At 53.5% G+C, this 17,243-nt stretch overlaps 7 protein-coding genes across 7 annotated transcripts; 2 read left to right on the top strand and 5 right to left on the bottom strand.

Moving 5' to 3' along the window:
- Positions 1–737: 737 nt before the first annotated feature.
- Positions 738–1,756, top strand: BBK36DRAFT_1186193 (hypothetical protein; the record flags this gene model as incomplete). Its single annotated transcript, XM_024896473.1, has 3 exons — positions 738–1,015; positions 1,064–1,345; positions 1,472–1,756. Exons 1-3 carry the CDS (start codon positions 755–757, stop codon positions 1,754–1,756), a joined length of 828 nt encoding a protein of 275 aa, XP_024745344.1. The 5' UTR covers positions 738–754.
- A 119-nt stretch (positions 1,757–1,875) lies between these two features.
- On the bottom strand, positions 1,876–3,042 carry BBK36DRAFT_68673 (alpha subunit of gdp-forming succinate-CoA ligase; the record flags this gene model as incomplete). The annotated part of the gene is made up of 5 exons (XM_024898519.1): positions 1,876–2,210; positions 2,276–2,654; positions 2,704–2,820; positions 2,883–2,899; positions 2,955–3,042. The coding sequence occupies 5 exons, from the start codon at positions 3,040–3,042 to the stop codon at positions 1,876–1,878; spliced, it is 936 nt and encodes a 311-aa protein (XP_024745345.1).
- A 1,629-nt stretch (positions 3,043–4,671) lies between these two features.
- Positions 4,672–7,089, top strand: BBK36DRAFT_149239 (hypothetical protein). The gene is made up of 2 exons (XM_024897568.1): positions 4,672–5,960; positions 6,014–7,089. The coding sequence occupies exons 1-2, from the start codon at positions 4,711–4,713 to the stop codon at positions 7,056–7,058; spliced, it is 2,295 nt and encodes a 764-aa protein (XP_024745346.1). The 5' UTR covers positions 4,672–4,710; the 3' UTR covers positions 7,059–7,089.
- A 155-nt stretch (positions 7,090–7,244) lies between these two features.
- Positions 7,245–8,908, bottom strand: BBK36DRAFT_1186218 (hypothetical protein; the record flags this gene model as incomplete). Its single annotated transcript, XM_024896474.1, has 1 exon — positions 7,245–8,908. Exon 1 carries the CDS (start codon positions 8,835–8,837, stop codon positions 7,245–7,247), a length of 1,593 nt encoding a protein of 530 aa, XP_024745347.1. The 5' UTR covers positions 8,838–8,908.
- Positions 8,909–9,679: 771 nt separating this feature from the next.
- Positions 9,680–10,804, bottom strand: BBK36DRAFT_1163360 (hypothetical protein; the record flags this gene model as incomplete). The annotated part of the gene is made up of 1 exon (XM_024894527.1): positions 9,680–10,804. One exon carries the CDS (start codon positions 10,802–10,804, stop codon positions 9,680–9,682), a length of 1,125 nt encoding a protein of 374 aa, XP_024745348.1.
- A 249-nt stretch (positions 10,805–11,053) lies between these two features.
- BBK36DRAFT_1130068 (glycosyltransferase family 90 protein) lies at positions 11,054–13,688 on the bottom strand (the record flags this gene model as incomplete). Its single annotated transcript, XM_024891804.1, has 3 exons — positions 11,054–12,826; positions 12,899–13,318; positions 13,377–13,688. The coding sequence occupies 3 exons, from the start codon at positions 13,686–13,688 to the stop codon at positions 11,054–11,056; spliced, it is 2,505 nt and encodes an 834-aa protein (XP_024745349.1).
- A 589-nt stretch (positions 13,689–14,277) lies between these two features.
- On the bottom strand, positions 14,278–17,007 carry BBK36DRAFT_1172875 (hypothetical protein; the record flags this gene model as incomplete). The annotated part of the gene is made up of 7 exons (XM_024895802.1): positions 14,278–14,370; positions 14,440–14,621; positions 14,692–15,006; positions 15,082–15,611; positions 15,705–16,028; positions 16,078–16,384; positions 16,440–17,007. 7 exons carry the CDS (start codon positions 17,005–17,007, stop codon positions 14,278–14,280), a joined length of 2,319 nt encoding a protein of 772 aa, XP_024745350.1.
- Between the last annotated feature and the right edge of the window lie 236 nt (positions 17,008–17,243).

The following is a 17,243-nucleotide window of genomic DNA, read 5'->3' on the forward strand; positions in this document are numbered from 1 at the left end:
TAGGACAGGGATTGGAATACTTATGATTGTTGACCGCCCGCGTCAACGAGGCCAGGATTCGCAGCCATCATTCCCACGCGAGCCTAGTTGACGATTCAAACCATCATCGTGTGAGGAGACCGTACGAAGCACACGCCAAGAGCCGGGCGGAGTCTACATTGATATACCTTTGTTTTGCATCTCGCCGGGGCGGCCGCACTTGAGGAGGAAGGGTTTTGCTTCTTATATCTGGTCTTGCACTGGACCACATCTGCGTGGTTGAGGATTTCGTTACGGTATATGCCGCTTTCAACTTCGATCTCGAACCCCAGTTGATGCTGACTTCAGTGTTTCTTTCCTTCTCAGCCTCGTCTTACAGTGTCTCCTCCAGTCACGATATTAGACAAGCCTTCATCCAGGGGCCCGGTGGGCATACAGTGTGCTCTTCTCAGCCGTCTGTGTAAGATCTCTGCGTACATGTAGATGGTGTGGCACTCAAAGAGCTGGAGCATTACGAAGTACAGTACAGACCTCTAAAAAACAAAGAACCACGCCAGTGGCCCCGGCTCTCCTAGTCAGTGGCACTCGAAGGGGGTGGACTACATTTACCCACTCCGTCAGTCTAAGTCGCAAAGCATCTCGGTGGTGGAAGAGGTGGATCAGAATACCGCCGTGAGTGGCAACCTCAGGCCGAATCTCGTGCATATCGATGAAACGGAATCCGATACCCACACGCCAGCATCAGCAATAGAGAATACTACAGCCGCTGCCCAAAATGGCCCCGGATGGCAGCCCGCCGTTCAAGCCCGCCGCTACCGATCCTATGATGGGCGAAGACGCACTGTCTGAAGAATTGCAGCTTCTATACAGGGATACCGAGATATCACTCGAACCCCAGCCTATCACGCAGGCTGTATGGGGAGCACAGGAATGGGCTCACGGGTCCACAATCGACCCAAGCCTGCTCAGCAGCACGGGTTATACTCATACGCCTCCAGGGGTTGGCGTACAGACGGGTCCTTTCTTGGACGTTGATGTCGAGACTCCTCCGTCTCAAGCCGGGTGCTCCCAGAAAGAGACTTAGCCTCCAGATGGAGACTCGCAAATGTTTCCACAGGCGCGAGCGAGCGATGGTTTGAACGGAGCAGAAGATCAGATGTCTCCCGTTGATCAATACTCCCCTATTTCTTCTATTACTATGTCCGATTCTTCGTCCGAGTTCAATCTCGAACATTATATCGACGGCCTAGACCGATCTGGAACTCCTGTTGCCGGTACCCTAACAGAACCCTTCCATTTGCTGGGCGTTGGCGTGGGCTCGGCACCTCCAGCTGCTGATTCTCCTGCTATGGCGACACTTCCCTTTGTTTGCGATCGAGTTGGATGTGCAAGGGCCTTTGAGAAGCAGTACCAGCTCAAGTAAGTTGGTTCCATGGCCTTTGAATCATAATAATGCCCCTTACACTCTTAGAAGCATGGGCTGTGGTTGAAGGTTTTACTGACTGTTATGCTCTATAGTCGCCATTACGGATGGCATGATAAGCCTTTGAGGTGTCCCAAGGAAGATGAAGGCTGTCCCTACCGTGCGCAGTTCAACAAGGAGATTGAGAAGCACATCTGGAGCAGACATGTCAAGTGGGCCGAGGAAACCAACCGTAAGCCCATCAGGAAGAAGTGTCAGCGCTGTGGCGTAATACTGGAGAGGCCCGACTTCGTCAAACGCCATATGGACGAAGTTCACGGTGGTATCAAGAGGAAGAGGGGTCCAGGTGGCTAGGTCTTCGATATTATGGTCGATTCCTGTTTTTTCATGATGTGTTTTTGCATTTCCTGTCTCTTTGCTAGCTATGCGATGTTCTTTCTGTGCTTTGTTTTTGATAGTTCGGTTATTCAGAGTTATACGTCGAGCAGCTTCTTCATAGTGACTCCCATAACCCCTGGATGCGGAACCACCACAGCCCCAGCATCCTCAAGTGCCTTAGCCTTGATATCCGCGGGCACATCCCTGGAGGTCAGCACCGCACCCGCATGGCCCATGGTCCTCCCCAGTGGAGCTGTCTTCCCGGCAACCATTGCTACAATTGGCTTGGGCCGAGGCGTTGATTGGCGATATTCCCGGATCAGGTCGGCTGCTCTGAGTTCCGCTTCTCCGCCAATTTCTCCAATCACAATGATGCCTTTGGTCTCATCATCCTCGAAGAAGAGTCGCAGGCCATCTGCCAAGGTAGTACCTATCAACGTGTCAGCCGACTTCTACAGGCTCATGTAGCTATACGAGACGAATATGTTGTCTCACCTGGGAGTAAATCACCCCCCATACCCAACACTGTGCTCTGTCCCAGCCCAACTGCAGTCGTTGCCCCCACAGCTTCATAGCTCAGGGTGCCCGACTTTGAGACGATGCCTATGCAGCCTCTTCGATACTGTTTGTACGGCATGATCCCCACACGACACCGCTCTGGGGCTATGATGCCTGGGCAGTTTGGCCCTACAAGACGCGTCTTGCTCTGGGTCCGAAGCATCTCGTGTACTCGTAGCATGTCGTGTACGGGAATATGCTCTGCCACGGACACGACTAGGGGAACTTCGGCCTCTATTGACTCCATAATGGCCTTGGCCGCGAATTTGGCAGGTACAAAGACAGCACTCACATGAGGACGAACCGCCTTCATGGCCTGCGAGTAGCGTTAGAAGACAAGATGGACTGATATATGCAGCTCTCACCTCATCGACGGTATTAAAGACAGGCAAATCGAGATGAGTCGAGCCCCCTTTGCCCGGTGAGATTCCGCCTACGATGCGAGTGCCATAAGCAATGGTGTCCTTGGCATTTGCCGTCGCCTGGATGTATCGTCTCCTGGTCAGTATGGCACTCGTAACGGTGAGCGGGGTCTCATATTTACGGCTTTCCCGGTGAATCCTGCGTTATGTCAGTAGGAAAGTTACAAGTCTATTTTGATATATTGGTTGATTACCTTGATATATAACAGCCGTGTTTTCATTCAGCCTCAGGTTGGAGATTGTGCTGTCATAGCCATTGGAGTATTGCGCAGTGGAGGACATGCATCGTCGCCAAACTGAGGGGCAACGAACAGCCCTAGATGATGCCATCCTGATGCGTCAGATTCTCAGATGCCAGCAGCAATAGACGATGTCAAAATTGGGGTGTCTCTGCAAATAGATATCTGGTTGGTGTAGACCGGAAGTAAGATGTGCAGCAGGTTGCTCATATGTTGATGGAAGATTAATCCGTCTTTGTTCATTGTAGCCCCGGTTTTTAACACCAACAGGCTATATGCGGTATCACCAGACAAAGACGGCTATATCGGCGGTTTACAAACTCGGTTGAGCAGGGGAATGAGGGCATTCAGCAGCAAAATCATGATCATCTCTCAGAGAGAAGAATATTGCAATTTCGTCTCGATGTAATCGATCTTAAGAAACAATGGCATGGTGCCACCTCCCTCATGAAGCTGCTATCGCATTTGCCTGTTTGCAGGGTAGCGTGTGGTGGTGAAGCTACCTGATTGGCAGTGGCTGGATGTAGCTGCCCGGAAGGCTTTGGGAACCATGAGCAGCAAGGATCAGATGATATTTCTGAATGAAGCATGCTTTTCTTGTCTTTTTTCAAAATTCTACCTGACAGAGGAAACATTGTTTTCGGTGTCGTAGGATGTAAAATTCTACAAAGCTCAGCCTCAACCAACAATGAGGTGCCGCATATAACCAAGTGTGGCTGTGATCATCCGAGAAGCACATCGAAACAGCTGCAGGTCAAGAGGCTGAAGCTTGCTTGTCTCGGAAAAGACCGACTGCGGGAAAACGCGGAAGCTGTGGCCCCCATGAGCTTCAAAGAGAGAAGCAGCCTTGATGATCATGGCGCAATACCGGTATTGCTCTGTTTGTACGAATAACGATCTTTGATGCGCGCATCTTGCATGATCACCATTCCAACAGAGCGGGCGCTACATGATCATCATGAAGTGTTCGATAGATACAGAGTGAACAGGTTACATCCTCGGCACCTGGATATTACGCTTTTCCAATTGCCCAATTGCCCCCGTCGAACAAGTTACACCGATGCGTCGCAAAGCCGGCTATGGCCTGCCTTACCGGTATCTTGTGTGCACGGAAAAGCCTATAGACCGAGTCGAGTCCTGTCCGCTTGTGCTGTATGTCGTAAGACTTGTACGAGTAATATCAGTTGAGAGGCGTGCGGAATGACTCCTTTCATCAGATGCTGCGTACGTACAAGCCTCCCCTCTCGAACCAACAAACTTGTTTGCATCAGTCCGTCACCATAGCAGAATTAGAACATGAGAGAACCCAGGCCAAGTCTCGGTCGTGCATGGCCCCCCCATGCAAAGCTCGAGGTCGCAAAGCCACGCTGTGGCTGGTTGGCAGCTCCCACACTAGAACCATCGTCTCACCCACCTTTGAAGCCTGGCCTCGTGCTCATAGCGTCATGCCGACTGACTGCGTCCTCGTGCTCTTTCGAAAGGCAGCAGGCTGCACTCTGGCTCTCCAGCATGAGCTGGAGCTGATTGAGTCAAGAGGGCTCGCAGGCCTTCAAACTTCATCATCTCCCCCCTCCATTACTCTCTCCCCATGACCTCTGTCTACTGCATAGGTATTTCCCTTGCCGTCGCTACCTAGAACAACCGAACAGACGACAGACCCTTCCAGAAACAACCATCACCGACACCGCCGTGAAATGCCAGCGCCGAAACCATGTCCCGCAGCAAGCTGCCCTTCCGATCGAGTTCCGTCAAGGCCATGGGCTCCAGCCTCTTCTCCCGAAACCGTCGCGACGATGCGCCAAAAGATCTAATGAAGCAATCCGGCGAACCCAGACGTCGCCGGGCGTCGGTGTCCGTCGACGAGCGGCGGCCGCCTTCGGAGCTCCAGCGACCACCATTATCGAAAGACGCGAGGCCGCACCGGGACGATCTTGACAAGTCGATGGTGTCGTCGTCTAGCAGACGGAGAGACTCTGCATCTCGGGCGTCTGTGTCGCCTCACTCGCGCCAGAGACCGTCTGGCTCTACTGGTGGTCACCACACTCGCCAATCCCGATCACCGCCCCGGCGTCGATATTCCTCGTCTGAAGTTCCCAGGCATCACGAGATGCCGCAGTCTCCGGTTCCCTCGCGATCGCATCGAAGCGACAGCCATGATCGTGAACGACGTGATCGGCCGGGGCATGGAGCAGCCGTCGCCGCTGGCGCACTACCGGTCTCTGCGCATAAATCTGAATTGAGCGCGGCTTCAAGGGAGGCCAGGCAGGAGGCCCGACGATATCCGCCGTCAGCGTCATCGAATAATAGGCCGCAGCCCAGTAGGAGAGGAAGCTCTCCCTACCATAGGCCCTCTGCAGCGACCGATAGGCACCGCTCAAATTCCGTAGATGGTTACAATACGAACGGCCATCTAAATCCTCAGCACAGCTCTTCCCGGCCCCCCAGTTCGCCATCACGCCGCACAAAACACGAGCGCAAAGGCTCGGACAGCTTTTTCAGCAAATTCCCAACTTCATTCGCCACATATGCCGGCATTCGCGCACTCTCAGAACACGCAGACAAGGCCAAAGAATGGGTCGAATGGTTTAACAACGTCAACGATGCCCCCGACGAGATCCGCGCCCTCACTGCCAAGATCTCAACCACGCGGGACACGATTCAGCAGATGAAGGAGTGCATCGAGGCACGGCCGGACCTGATCGAGGACGAAACCGGCCAGGTGCTCAAGTCTCACATCGAGGACGCCATTGACAGCACAAGTGAGACATTGAAGAGGATGACGAAATTGCTGGCGGGCTTCTCCGGAGCTGCCAAGCAGGACGGCACGGCTCTTGGGCGCCTGGAGGGATTCTGGCACTCGTACAACTATAAGCACGAGGGCGAGGAGCAGATCAAGGCGGCCGATGCCGAGTTGCAGCAGCAGCTATTGCAGCTGGGTACCCTCATGTCAAACATATACGCGTGAGTGCGTCTTCATCGTCTCTTGAGCTATCCATGCTAATAAACGGTAATAGTCGAGCGTTGAAGAGACCCTCACCCTCATCAACAGGCACAGCCACACCAAATGCACCATCGCCCCCTCAGCAGAAATCCAGGATACACGTAAATCCAGCACCAGAACCATTTGTTCACGCCCCAATGCAGCAACCACCAACTGCAGTACCGAATCGACCTCCTCCATCGCCAGAACTATCTCCCAAGACCAAGGAACACTTTGAACCCCCCGTGAATCCTCCAAAAGCCGCCGCAAACCCACCGACTCCTCCCCGTTCGGAGCCGTCCGTTGAGCAGCAACAGCCTGCGTCCCATACCTCTACAGATGCACCCACAGCAGAACCTGATCAGTCAAATACGCTCCCAAGTCCGAAAGATATCCTGCTAGACGCTGCGTGGGAGGGCGATGTTCGAACCGTCGCCAACTGCATGCGTCAAGCACCTCCCAACTCCTGCGATCCTCACGGGTTAACACCTCTTCATCTCGCCGTTGAGCGCGATCATATGGCCGTCGCAATGTACCTCCTCGACCACGGCGCAGACGTCCACGCTCGTGCTGACGGAGGCTGCATGCCCCTTCACCTGGCTGCCCGCTATGCATCAGCCGCAACCGTCGAGATGCTCATCGAGCGCGGAAAAGCCGATCCCAACTGCCTGACAACAGACGGAAGGACGCCCCTTCATTACGCCGCTCGATCTGCTGAGGACGGAGATGCGGAGCGGCGAGAGGTGATTCGCGCGTTGCGTGACCTGGGGGCAAATCCTACTATAAGGAACAGACGAGGAGAGTTGCCCAGAGACGTCGCTCAGAAAAGAGACTTCTGGGACGCGGCTGCGACGCTGAGCAGAGCGGAGTTGAAGTGGGAGCAGCAACAGCAGCAGAGACTGCGAGAGCAGCAATTACAACTACAGAGACAGCAGCAGCTGCTGCAGCGAGAACAGCGGGAACAACGAGAACTGCAAGAACAGCAAAATAAGCAGAACCTACAGAGGGACACGAGCGTGCGAGAGAAGGGGGCGAAAAAGGAGGGCAGCTGGCTCCAACGATACGGACTCCGCAAATAACGAATCACGAACATTGGATGATACACATAATTGAAGCGCATTCTTTTTTCCTTTTCTTTCTCATCATACGGCATGCATATGCAAGGCGCAGGTGGATATACGCTTCTTTCTAGATATTGTTCATGAATACACTATATATACCATCAACACCATGTCCCTTTCTACATCTATAACCGCTGCACGCTTTTAAAAGAACCTCCACAAAGAGTCTGCGTGCCTCGTGCTCTTGAAACGACCGTAATAGAAGCACGCCGGCCACATGATGAGCAGCAGAGAAAACCACAGGGCAAAGTACCCAAACAGGTTGGTGATGCCTTTGGTACTTCCAGGATGCATCGGGTCTTCATGCCCAGCCTCGCTGCCAAACGTTTCCTTGATGAGCGTTCCAAGAGGAGACATGACGACGTTCAGGTGGACGACGTAGAAAAAGAGCGCGGACGTGCCAAAAGACAGAAGCATGCCGAAGCGCCTTGCAATCTGTGCAGGGATGGCAGCAAATGCTCCGAGCATAAACAGGTTGCCCGCCATGGTAAAGGCCCAGAAGGCAACATCCGGGGGGTACTTGATGATGTAGAAGAACGACGCTGGCGAGGCAAGGTAAGGGTTCTCGCCCGGGCCCTGACCGTCCTGCGCGGGGGTATGAAGACAGTCCTCTGAGAGATTGCCCACACGAAGAAGCCTGGTGAGGACGAAGATGATGGAAAAGATGGCGCCTGCAGAGGCGTGACCAATGGCGATAGCAGACGTTGTCCACTTTCGAACGGTGAGGATGCGGCCGTAGAGAAGTCCGAGGATGGCAAAGGAGAGCCAGGCGATGGGGGGGAAGTTGGACATGACGTGCTCGCTCTGGACGTACCAGAACCAGATGGCGAGCAAGGGATGCTTCGAGGTTGGTACAAACTGAGCCGACGCCGAATCGTCTCCCTTTGTCTCGAGGCTGCAGTGGCCGTCATCTTCAGAAAGCCAGATGTTCCACCAGATAGTGATGACGCTGAGGATAACGAGCAGGGCATTGTGAATGTGCCACGACAACGACGCAGCCGCAGCAGCTCTCTCGCTTTCTCTGGCGGCGTGTCTTCGTCCGAGCAGCAACGGCTGGCTCACACCCCCCTCTTCATCCTCGTCATCAGCATTTCCACCGCCATACACAGTTCCTGAACGCTTATCCAGTATCAAGAGCCCTCTCTCCAGCACCTCGGCCAGCCATTCCTCCGTCCGATCCATCAGCAGCCACATCATCCCCGCCAGAACATAGTCGACCGCCAGCGAGAACAACACCACATTCAAGAACCACACCCGACCTCCCGACGCGATCCATCCAACCACCACCGTCACTGCCGTCAGAACGAGTCCTCTCATGGCGTAATACTGCATCAACCTGCCAGCCGACCATCCGAGGCGCGTACGAGATTGTGAGAGCAGTACAACTCCCATGCCGAGCAGGAATGTGAATCCGGGAGCACAAAAATGCGTCAAGGTGCGGACGATGTAAGCGGTAGTAAAGTTCCAGCGGCGAACAACAAGACCGTCCATCTCGCCATCGATATTCGTTCCATGCTGCCACGTATTCAGACCAAGAGCGACGTGGTCCATGGCCATCAGGGCCATCAGGAGGCCGCGCTGGAGATCGGGCGCAAGGAGTCGGACCGTCGGCTTCGCCAGGGGAGGAGGCGACGATGATGGCGAGGTCGCCTCAGTTTGGACGGGATTGGGATCGGTGATGGAATCATAGCGGTAGCCGTTTTCGCTGCGGGACACAGGTTCAGGAGAGGAAGCCATGATGGCGGCGGTCCAGGAACGGGCTGTCGGCAACCCGAAGCCACGGCTGGAAGATGGAGGAGAGCAGCTACAAAGGCACGTCGTAGGAGCAAAAGAAAGATGTTTTATTACAGAATTCAAAACAGAAGCAACCCCCTAACATAAACAGCGACCCAAACTCCGCTCCAGGCTCCGCTACCATCCTGACAGCTATCGCACACGAATCCAGTTATTACGTCGTACACTTGGTGCTACTAGTAACGATCCATCGCCATTGTCCGACTTCCGATCCTTTCAAAACCCGCTTACCAAACACCACTTTAACGACGAACCCCTGGGCGGCTTACCGAAATCCGCTTGGGGGGGGGGGGGGGGGGAACCTCCAACAAAAAGCCTTCTGACCCGCCCCGACGAGTCCGAGGCTAGACTGAACGGTTCTAGGAGGGGAGGACAAGCTTGAGTAAGCGCCCGCGCGGCAAGAGTCATTCGGCGGACGAATACATACTGCTGCCCGTTCTTGGTGGTCTGTTGTGTTTTGGTAGGAGGCAGGTAATACATGTAGGACGAGCAATTGACTTTGCCAATCAGGAGATGAGGCGTTGTGGGAAGAGGGAGCGGCGCGGAGAAGGGTATGGGTAAGCACTTGGTTCGTGGAGGCCGTGATTAGTTGTGATCCAGTATGATTAGGGATGAATTCCTTCTCTTGTGCTTATTTTCACACGTCGTCATTCGCTTCATCTGCATGAGATTAATAAACGGTCTGAACTACGGACAAGACCATATGTGGCACCGATACTCCGTACGTGCTAGGAATCCACCCCCTCGTACCTCGTATCCTATCTCGGCTCAGCGATCCGAATCCCTTACCCATATCGAACCAAGACATGCCACAACAGCTTCAGTTCCTGCAAAATCTCCGCCAAAGTCCCTCTATCCCTCAGCAACTGTCCGCCAGAAACTGCATCTCTCACTGCCTCCCCAACGACTTGCACATCCACAACGCCGTCAAGCGCAATCCTTGCCGCCAGAGAAGGCATCGTAGGACCCCGAAAGTCATCCGGAACGTTCTCTAAAGGCAACCGAAACCCGTGATGCACAATGACCGGAAAGCCATACGTTTCGCCCAGTGCCTTTAGAAGAAACCCAGTGTCGCCGCGGGCGAAAAACGACGGATCAACAACCAGAGCTTCCACATCGCGCGAGAGGAGAACATTACCATGGATTTGCGCCTCGATCAAGCGATCCAGGTTACGGCTCGGGAGTCTGTTGTATTTGTCTTCCACAAGAAGGGACTCGCTCAGAGCGTTGATATAGTCCACCATCTGCTTCGGCCTCACATCTTCCACCCCCAGCGCAGCATCTCTTGTGAAGCATTCTTCCAGTAAAGCGGCCAAGATCGCATCAAACTCATCAATCGTCCCTCTATCCCACGGAGCAGCCTGCGAGCCCCCAAAGGTGAATGTAGACCGTGAAGAGACCTCTGGGCGAAGCAGAAAGTAGCACGACCCGAATCTCGGTGCAGGACCGTCAGAATTACGCATGAGATCCAAGGCACCGTATTTCGGCCTCAGCGACGGATCAAAAGCATCCAGAGTATCTGAGCCACTGGAGGCAAAACCGTGATATGCACCGCTAAAGAGACCTCTCTCCCATTCATCGCGAGCACCTCCCAACTGCGTCGCAACGAGGCCGTTTGAGATGCCCGTTTCAAACTGATTCCGATAAGTGCCGTCTTCCAGAAGAGATTCAACGACTGTGCGGCCGTTGCGAGACGGGCGGTCGGGGTGGAAATGCAGTGCAACACGGGCATTCTGAGCAATCGCTTTTCGGACGTCATCCAGCTTTGCTATGGGGATGTTAGACATGCGGAAAATGTGGTTGATGTTGGCGAGAGCATCTGGCTTGAGCTGCAGGGCTTGGGCTCTGATGTTGGCGATGGCGGCTGCTTGGAAGGGATGCAGCGCCGTGGGATTCGCTGATGATGCCATATTGATCAACTGTCTGAAGTGTACGTTGACGACATATAGATGCTTGTTCGTGAATGGCGATTCATTGTGAGTCTCAATCAGCTGTCGAGTGAGTCACAGCGCCATTCGGTAGGATTCACGAGACATGGCTGCATTTTCTAACCACATATATACAAGGCACTTTTAGTGAGCCGCCATTATTTGGCACAAAAGTTATCCAATCTATTGCAAATATCCAGCACTCATCAAACAGCAAACTGTCATTACATATCACGCAGATCCCGCTTCTCTGCTCGTATCCTGAAGCCTCGCCAGCTCCAACAACAAGCGATACATGTAAACCGCCATATCCTCCTCCCTCAACGCCTTGAAGAACCAATCCCGTCCCTGCTCTGCAATCTCCCTCGCCCGCTTCTGCCCGGCTTCGGTAGACGTCAGGTAAAACACCAGCTCCGGAAGCTCCTCCAGGCTCTGGCTGACAGGGATATAATGAACCCAGGGCACAAGCCGATCGTCGTGCCACTCTCTAAGGAGCGTCTGCTTCATGGGGGCCGACTTGGATGCCAGCAGCTTGTAGTAACGTCCACTGATCCCGTTTCCATCAATATCAAAGACGAGACGCGAGCGCAGCGCCTTGTCTTTGTCTGCCCAGCCGGCGGGCTTGAAGAATCTCCTCTGGTCTCTACAATACCTCCTTTCGCACTGGAAGATTCTCGTGAATGCCACGTCAAATAGGCGGCCATTTAAAAACGACGAAGCGACGCGCTGGATGACGCCTCGAATCTCTCGCAGATAGTAATACTGCCCATGCTCAAGATTTTGCGCCAGCTTCACAAATCTTTGCCGTTGGTACGAGGACCAGTTCGCATCCGTAGCGAAGCCGCCGGTCGTGGACCCGGCCCAGTAGAGGTTATTGCGCTTCTGCTCCCAGCCAATCTCCTTTGAGTCGTCGTATGTAAACTCGCCTTCAATATATGCAGGACTCGGGAGCAAGATATCTCCCATTGTCGACGGTGAGCCGGTCGACAGAGCTGGGATAAGCCCCTCGACCAAAGAAAAGGACACGGGGCTCATGAAGAGGCCGTGCATGTTGCGGTATTCTGGATGTTCGCACAGATCCATCGCAGAAGGATGATCCGTGACGAAAGGCAGACCAAACGTCTGTATGGAAGATTGCTTTGCCTTTGCTTTGCTGCCTTCTTCCTTGGAGGCACAGAACTTTGTAATCTCGTCCCAAATCGGTCGCCGCGATAGGTCAGTGATGTTAAACTGCGGATGATTCCGAGCCTCTTCCGCTCCCCATGTCGGAAGCAAGATTCGTGGCTCGTCAAAATGATTGACGAGGAACTTGACGTCCGGAAGCGCGCCGTCCAAGCCCTGGAAGAGCCTATCAAGCAGATATTTGAGATGTCTGTCAAAGGTTCGATACGCATGAGTGCAGTCAGTCGTGGCAGATGCACCATCAACGCTGCAGAACCACATCTCACTGTTTTGCGCAAAATGAATCTGGTTCAACGTCTCAGAGACCCGTCTTCCACTGAGCTCCCAGAAAGGCGAAACCGCACGATGAATGGCGTCGAAATCGTCGATGATGGGCGAGTTATGGCGAACTGCAAACTCATACCACTCTTCGAATCCCGGAGGCGGTGCGGCATCATATCGACGCCGGTATGCCTCAACAGCCTCTGCGTATGAGCCAGACTGCCTCTGGAGCAGACTCTTAAAGTTCGCCTTGCCGCTGCGCACAAGGGTCTCGACGGGGTGCTCTTTCTGAGGGCCAAATGCCTTTGCCGACTGTTGCGCATCCCGGATCAACCAGATGTTTAGCAAAAGGGGTATCAACGATGCAAGGCCAAACGCCCATAGCGCGAGCCTCAATTTGGCTTGTCTCGGCAAGAGAGCAATCAGTTGGCCAAGACTAATGATGGAAACCAGGACGTAAGCGATAGCCTGGAAGTCGGTTGACTCGTTCATTGGATTGTTTGTAAACGAAATGCTGAAGGTGCTGATCAGGGGAGCAGCAACCCAAGAAGCATCTCGGGCCTGGGCAGTGATGGTTTAGCAAAATGAAGACTTCACTCTAAGTTCCATTTGCGTGGGCGAGGGAAGACTTACGACCTGGATGACAAAGTACCAAGACAACGCTTTCAGAAGACCAATAAGGAATGTACTGGTCAGGACAGTCGCAGTCAATCCGAAAAAGATTGTGTCTATTCCCCATATGCACAGCAGGAGGATGACGACGCGCGCAGAAAGCGGACGAATGGCATTGTCGAAGCTGATGGACGGGAGATGTGTAGATGTCTCAACCCTTGGTAAAAGAGTAGTATACACAATGAAAAGAAAACACGTCGGGATGATACAGAGCAGAAATGCTCGAATACTCCAGTCGGAGAAGGTTAGGACGCAGAAAGAACCAGCCAGGATGGGACCCCAGTATGTGTTCACCAGGGGAGTCACCAACTCGGGAGGTTTGGAACCCGAATCGGACCCGCGGTATCTCTTGACTGTGAGTAACAAAGGGGTCAATGCAGGCTGTCAATACAATTAGCACAGGCCCAGTCATTCAAAGATCTTCGTGAATCAATCTCACAATGAATTGGATCAGGCCAGCCTCAGTCTTGAAGAACGTATAGATGGCAATATTCGCAGCATAACCCCACAGCATGGCCGTCGTCGAAGACGTCGTCCTGGACTTGCCAGCGACTACAGGCCTCGACAGCGACCTGTTCGGCTGTGGCTTATTTAGGGATCTGATGACAACCGGTAGCACCGCCCAGCAGACCACCTCCGAGTACATTTCCGACTCTGGCGAAGACAGCCAGTGCGCAACCGTCGCGAAGAGCAGCGCCGCACCGGCGAATCCAGCAACGGGCCCGGCATCGTCAACCCTGGGCAGCCACATGATGGAGTCCGATGCGTTTGCTGCTTCACTCCGGCCGTCCGTTCATCAGCAGGTTTTTGTCGCAGCTTCCAACGAGCGACGGGTGATGGAAGATGGGCAAACGAGGGCATGGTTAGGGGGGTTGGTGCCTGCAGGGGTCTAAGCCTCCCTTGAAAATGCCCCGGCCCTCGTATTTATTAGCACCGTGTTGTGCTTGTGGCTGAACGCATCGCGTCACGCTTATTTGTTAGCGGATCTCAAGGTATTCAGCGGGGAGGATTCGAGTGTCGACAGCCTCTGCGGCGCAAACCTTACCTTGAGGCTTAAATCAAGGGAGATGATGCCGAAGGTCGACTTGCTTCACGACAGGCAGGGGTCAAGGAAAAGTGATGGCACGTAAGCAGCCAAAACTGGACGGCTCTTTCGACATGACAGCGTTCAATGGTTCAACAAATCAACCTCCTGTGGGGAAGCAAATGCTATGAAGTCAACAGCATCAACGCTTAGTTGTACAAGCGCAGCCGCACAATAGCAGTGATAGTACATGTCCCTCAGCCACCGCCTGAGCATCATCGTCAGCATCATTTGCAAAACAGCTCAATAGTTCGAATCACTTACCACAGCCAGCTCCCCCTCCGCATCCCCCTCCACCTCCGCCGCCTCCCCCTCCCGCACCATTTCCAGCACCGCTCGATCCGCATCTCTAGACGACTGGTTAGATCTGCGAAGCTACGCCATTATGCAGGAAACAATTCCAAGGGCTGTCACGTACCCCTCCGTAGCCATTATTGCATCCTCCAGCACCGCCGCAGGAACCAGCAGCTATGCCTCCGTTGCCGCAAGATCCTCCAGCACAGTTCGCCCACGCTCCTGCACCGTTGGTAACGGTCGACGGATCCCAGCCGTAGTACATTCCCGGAGCAAACCACGGCGGGAAAGGGTACGGACCATACACTGACGGACATGGCGTCAGTCCTCTCCATATCGCCAAGGAGGTGGGAGGAAGCAGCAGGCAATGACTTACTGGTATATCGAGCACCCCAATTGTTAAAATACTCGTCCCTCGGCGGCATCGGCCGACCCTTTTTCTCCGCCCGCTTGGCCGCTTTCTTATACTCTTGTTCAAACCACTGGCGCTGGCGGGCACGCGCACGTGCAGTGACCTTTTTCCGGCCTGCTGTTTCAATCGTCTTGACGGCGTTGTGGAAAGATATGTGAGCCGACTTGTCTGGTGGACACGTTTCGGCTGCCTCAGACTTGTGAAAGGCTTCTGATAGCTTTTCGGTTGATGAAAGGCCGAGGAGTCTGCCTATAGGCGATATTTGTGAAGAGCGAATCGCTGACAAGATGTCCGGACATTTAGCATTCCCCGTGATTGTCATCATGAGGAAGAGAGGGGAGAGAAACAACTGACTTTCACAATACCAGCATGTGCACTCGCTGTATACGGCCCCAAACATGTCTTGATACGTCTTCGTCGTCCACTCAAAGCACCGACTGAGCTTATCCTCATCAATCTTATCATCGTGATCGATAAAACGCCCCGTCTTCGAAACCGTATAGTAATAATAATGTGAAGGCGTAAGCTGATGCGTATGCCACGCCAAATCGACATCCAGCGTCGGCACAACCACCTTGCCCGGATGCTTCTGCATAATCTGCACAAAGAGGTCGTATTTGACGATGAGCCGCGTCATAGTATCCCTCGCCGTTGGGCTATGCAGCCAGTCGATATTCACCATCTTCTCAATAAAAACGCCCTGCCGCATCACCGCTGCGCAGAGATCGAGCGCAAAAGGAGAGAAGTTCTGCCAGTACCGGCTCATCATCTTGCGGATTGTGATGCCGGCCCAAGGGTGTATTTGGTTGCGTCCAAAAAGGCCTCTGTCTGAATCGACGTTGCGGATTCTCTTGACATTGGTCAGAACGTCCTGTATCATTTCCCTGACTGCATGCATGTTGAGGCGAGGAGGGGCTTTCTCTTTCTCCTGTGCCTCCTTTTTGTTCTTCTTCTTCTTCTTCTTCTTTTCTTTCGACTTCACTTTGTCGCTCTTCTCTGATGGCTGAAGCGGCGGTTTAATCAGCTCAAGTACTGAGCTCCGTAACTCCAGCTTGATCATGCGATTGGGGAACGTTCTGAAATATCTTTCGCCAGCACTGCCTTCTGGTACAAGTTCAGGACAGCCAGAACCGGGGTCAAGAACTGTTCCCGGCATCGGCACGGACTGAGATAGGAGAAGTGAGGAGTCGGACACGAATTTCGACACTGATAGAAGCTCTTTGTAGTTTTCATTTCCGCATGAAGGGCACCTATGGTTAAATTTGCCGTCGCCGTATCCGTTGCCGATGAGGCCTGTGAATCTGAGGGGGTAAATAGGGAGTGCGACTGCGTAGTTGGGCCTGTGCTTACTCAATGTCTGTCATGTCTTTCTTCATCCCACATGTCGTCCACGGAACCTCGTTTTTACTTGGACAGAAAGGGCATTTGAGTATTTTGGACATGTCGTCGTCTTGATTCCGCCAGCGGTGCCCTGTTTTGGCAACCCACTGGATCTTCGCTTGATCAGACACATTATAGTTGAAGTCCGCATCAATGGCCCGGTGTATCAACTCCCACGGCATGCCGGCTGGCCAGAATGAGGCCAGTCCATACCGCATGGCGTCTTCAAGGAAAGCCCGCGGATTGAGCATATGCGTGTGAAGGACCATCAAAACGTCTGCAAGAAACATGCATCAGTATACTCAACGTGAAGCTCTGAATCGAAATCTCACCTAAAGGCGGCAGCATCTTTGCTTTCCATCTCAGCTTGTGACCGTTGGGGAACCTCTTATACTTGGGATTCTCAGGCGCTGCCATATCCTGCTCCGTCAGCATCTCCGTCTCAACAAGGGAATTCCACCACGCCTCGTATCGATCAACGGCACGCGCGACAAACAGCGCCCATCTCTTCTCGCGCAACCTGCTATGACCAGCTTTCGTCACAGTGGCCGAGTTTGTCTTTTCGAGCATCCGAATCGTTGGCCAGTCGGCTTCCACGCGAAGATCCTCCAATGCCCATTTGCCGCGGCTATCCCAGAGATTCCACAATCCGTCGGTGTAGCCAATCTCCTCCTTCATCGACTGAATGGCATGCAGGAGCTTGAGGTGGGCGAGACACGTATCCTCCCAGATGCCGTAGCTGAGGTTGATATGCTCATTCGACGGCCTGTAGAAGGAAAGGGTAGTAAATTGAGCATTGATATCTTCCGATCTCTCGGCATTGGCAGCGTCATCTGGAAGTTCCGGAACATCGGGAGCGGTCTGGGTCAAATAATAGACAGGGAGCGAGTCCGAGTACATGTAATCGCCATCAGACGGCTGCGGCTGCGTCTGCGGCGGGCCAATCTTCATATTTGCGATTTATTTTCCACTCCACCTCAATGCTATACTGCTGTACTCGGGGTGTGCGGTGAACCGTCTATGGTAGAGGAGACACGATGCCGCGGAGTCAATGGGAATTTATGTCTGCGGCCTGTCAATTGGGATATGATGATAAAGAGCAGCGTCGAATAGGGCGAGCGACAGCTGATGTTATC

This window comes from Trichoderma citrinoviride, assembly GCF_003025115.1.
Source record: "Trichoderma citrinoviride strain TUCIM 6016 unplaced genomic scaffold BBK36scaffold_19, whole genome shotgun sequence".
NCBI lineage: Eukaryota > Fungi > Ascomycota > Sordariomycetes > Hypocreales > Hypocreaceae > Trichoderma > Trichoderma citrinoviride.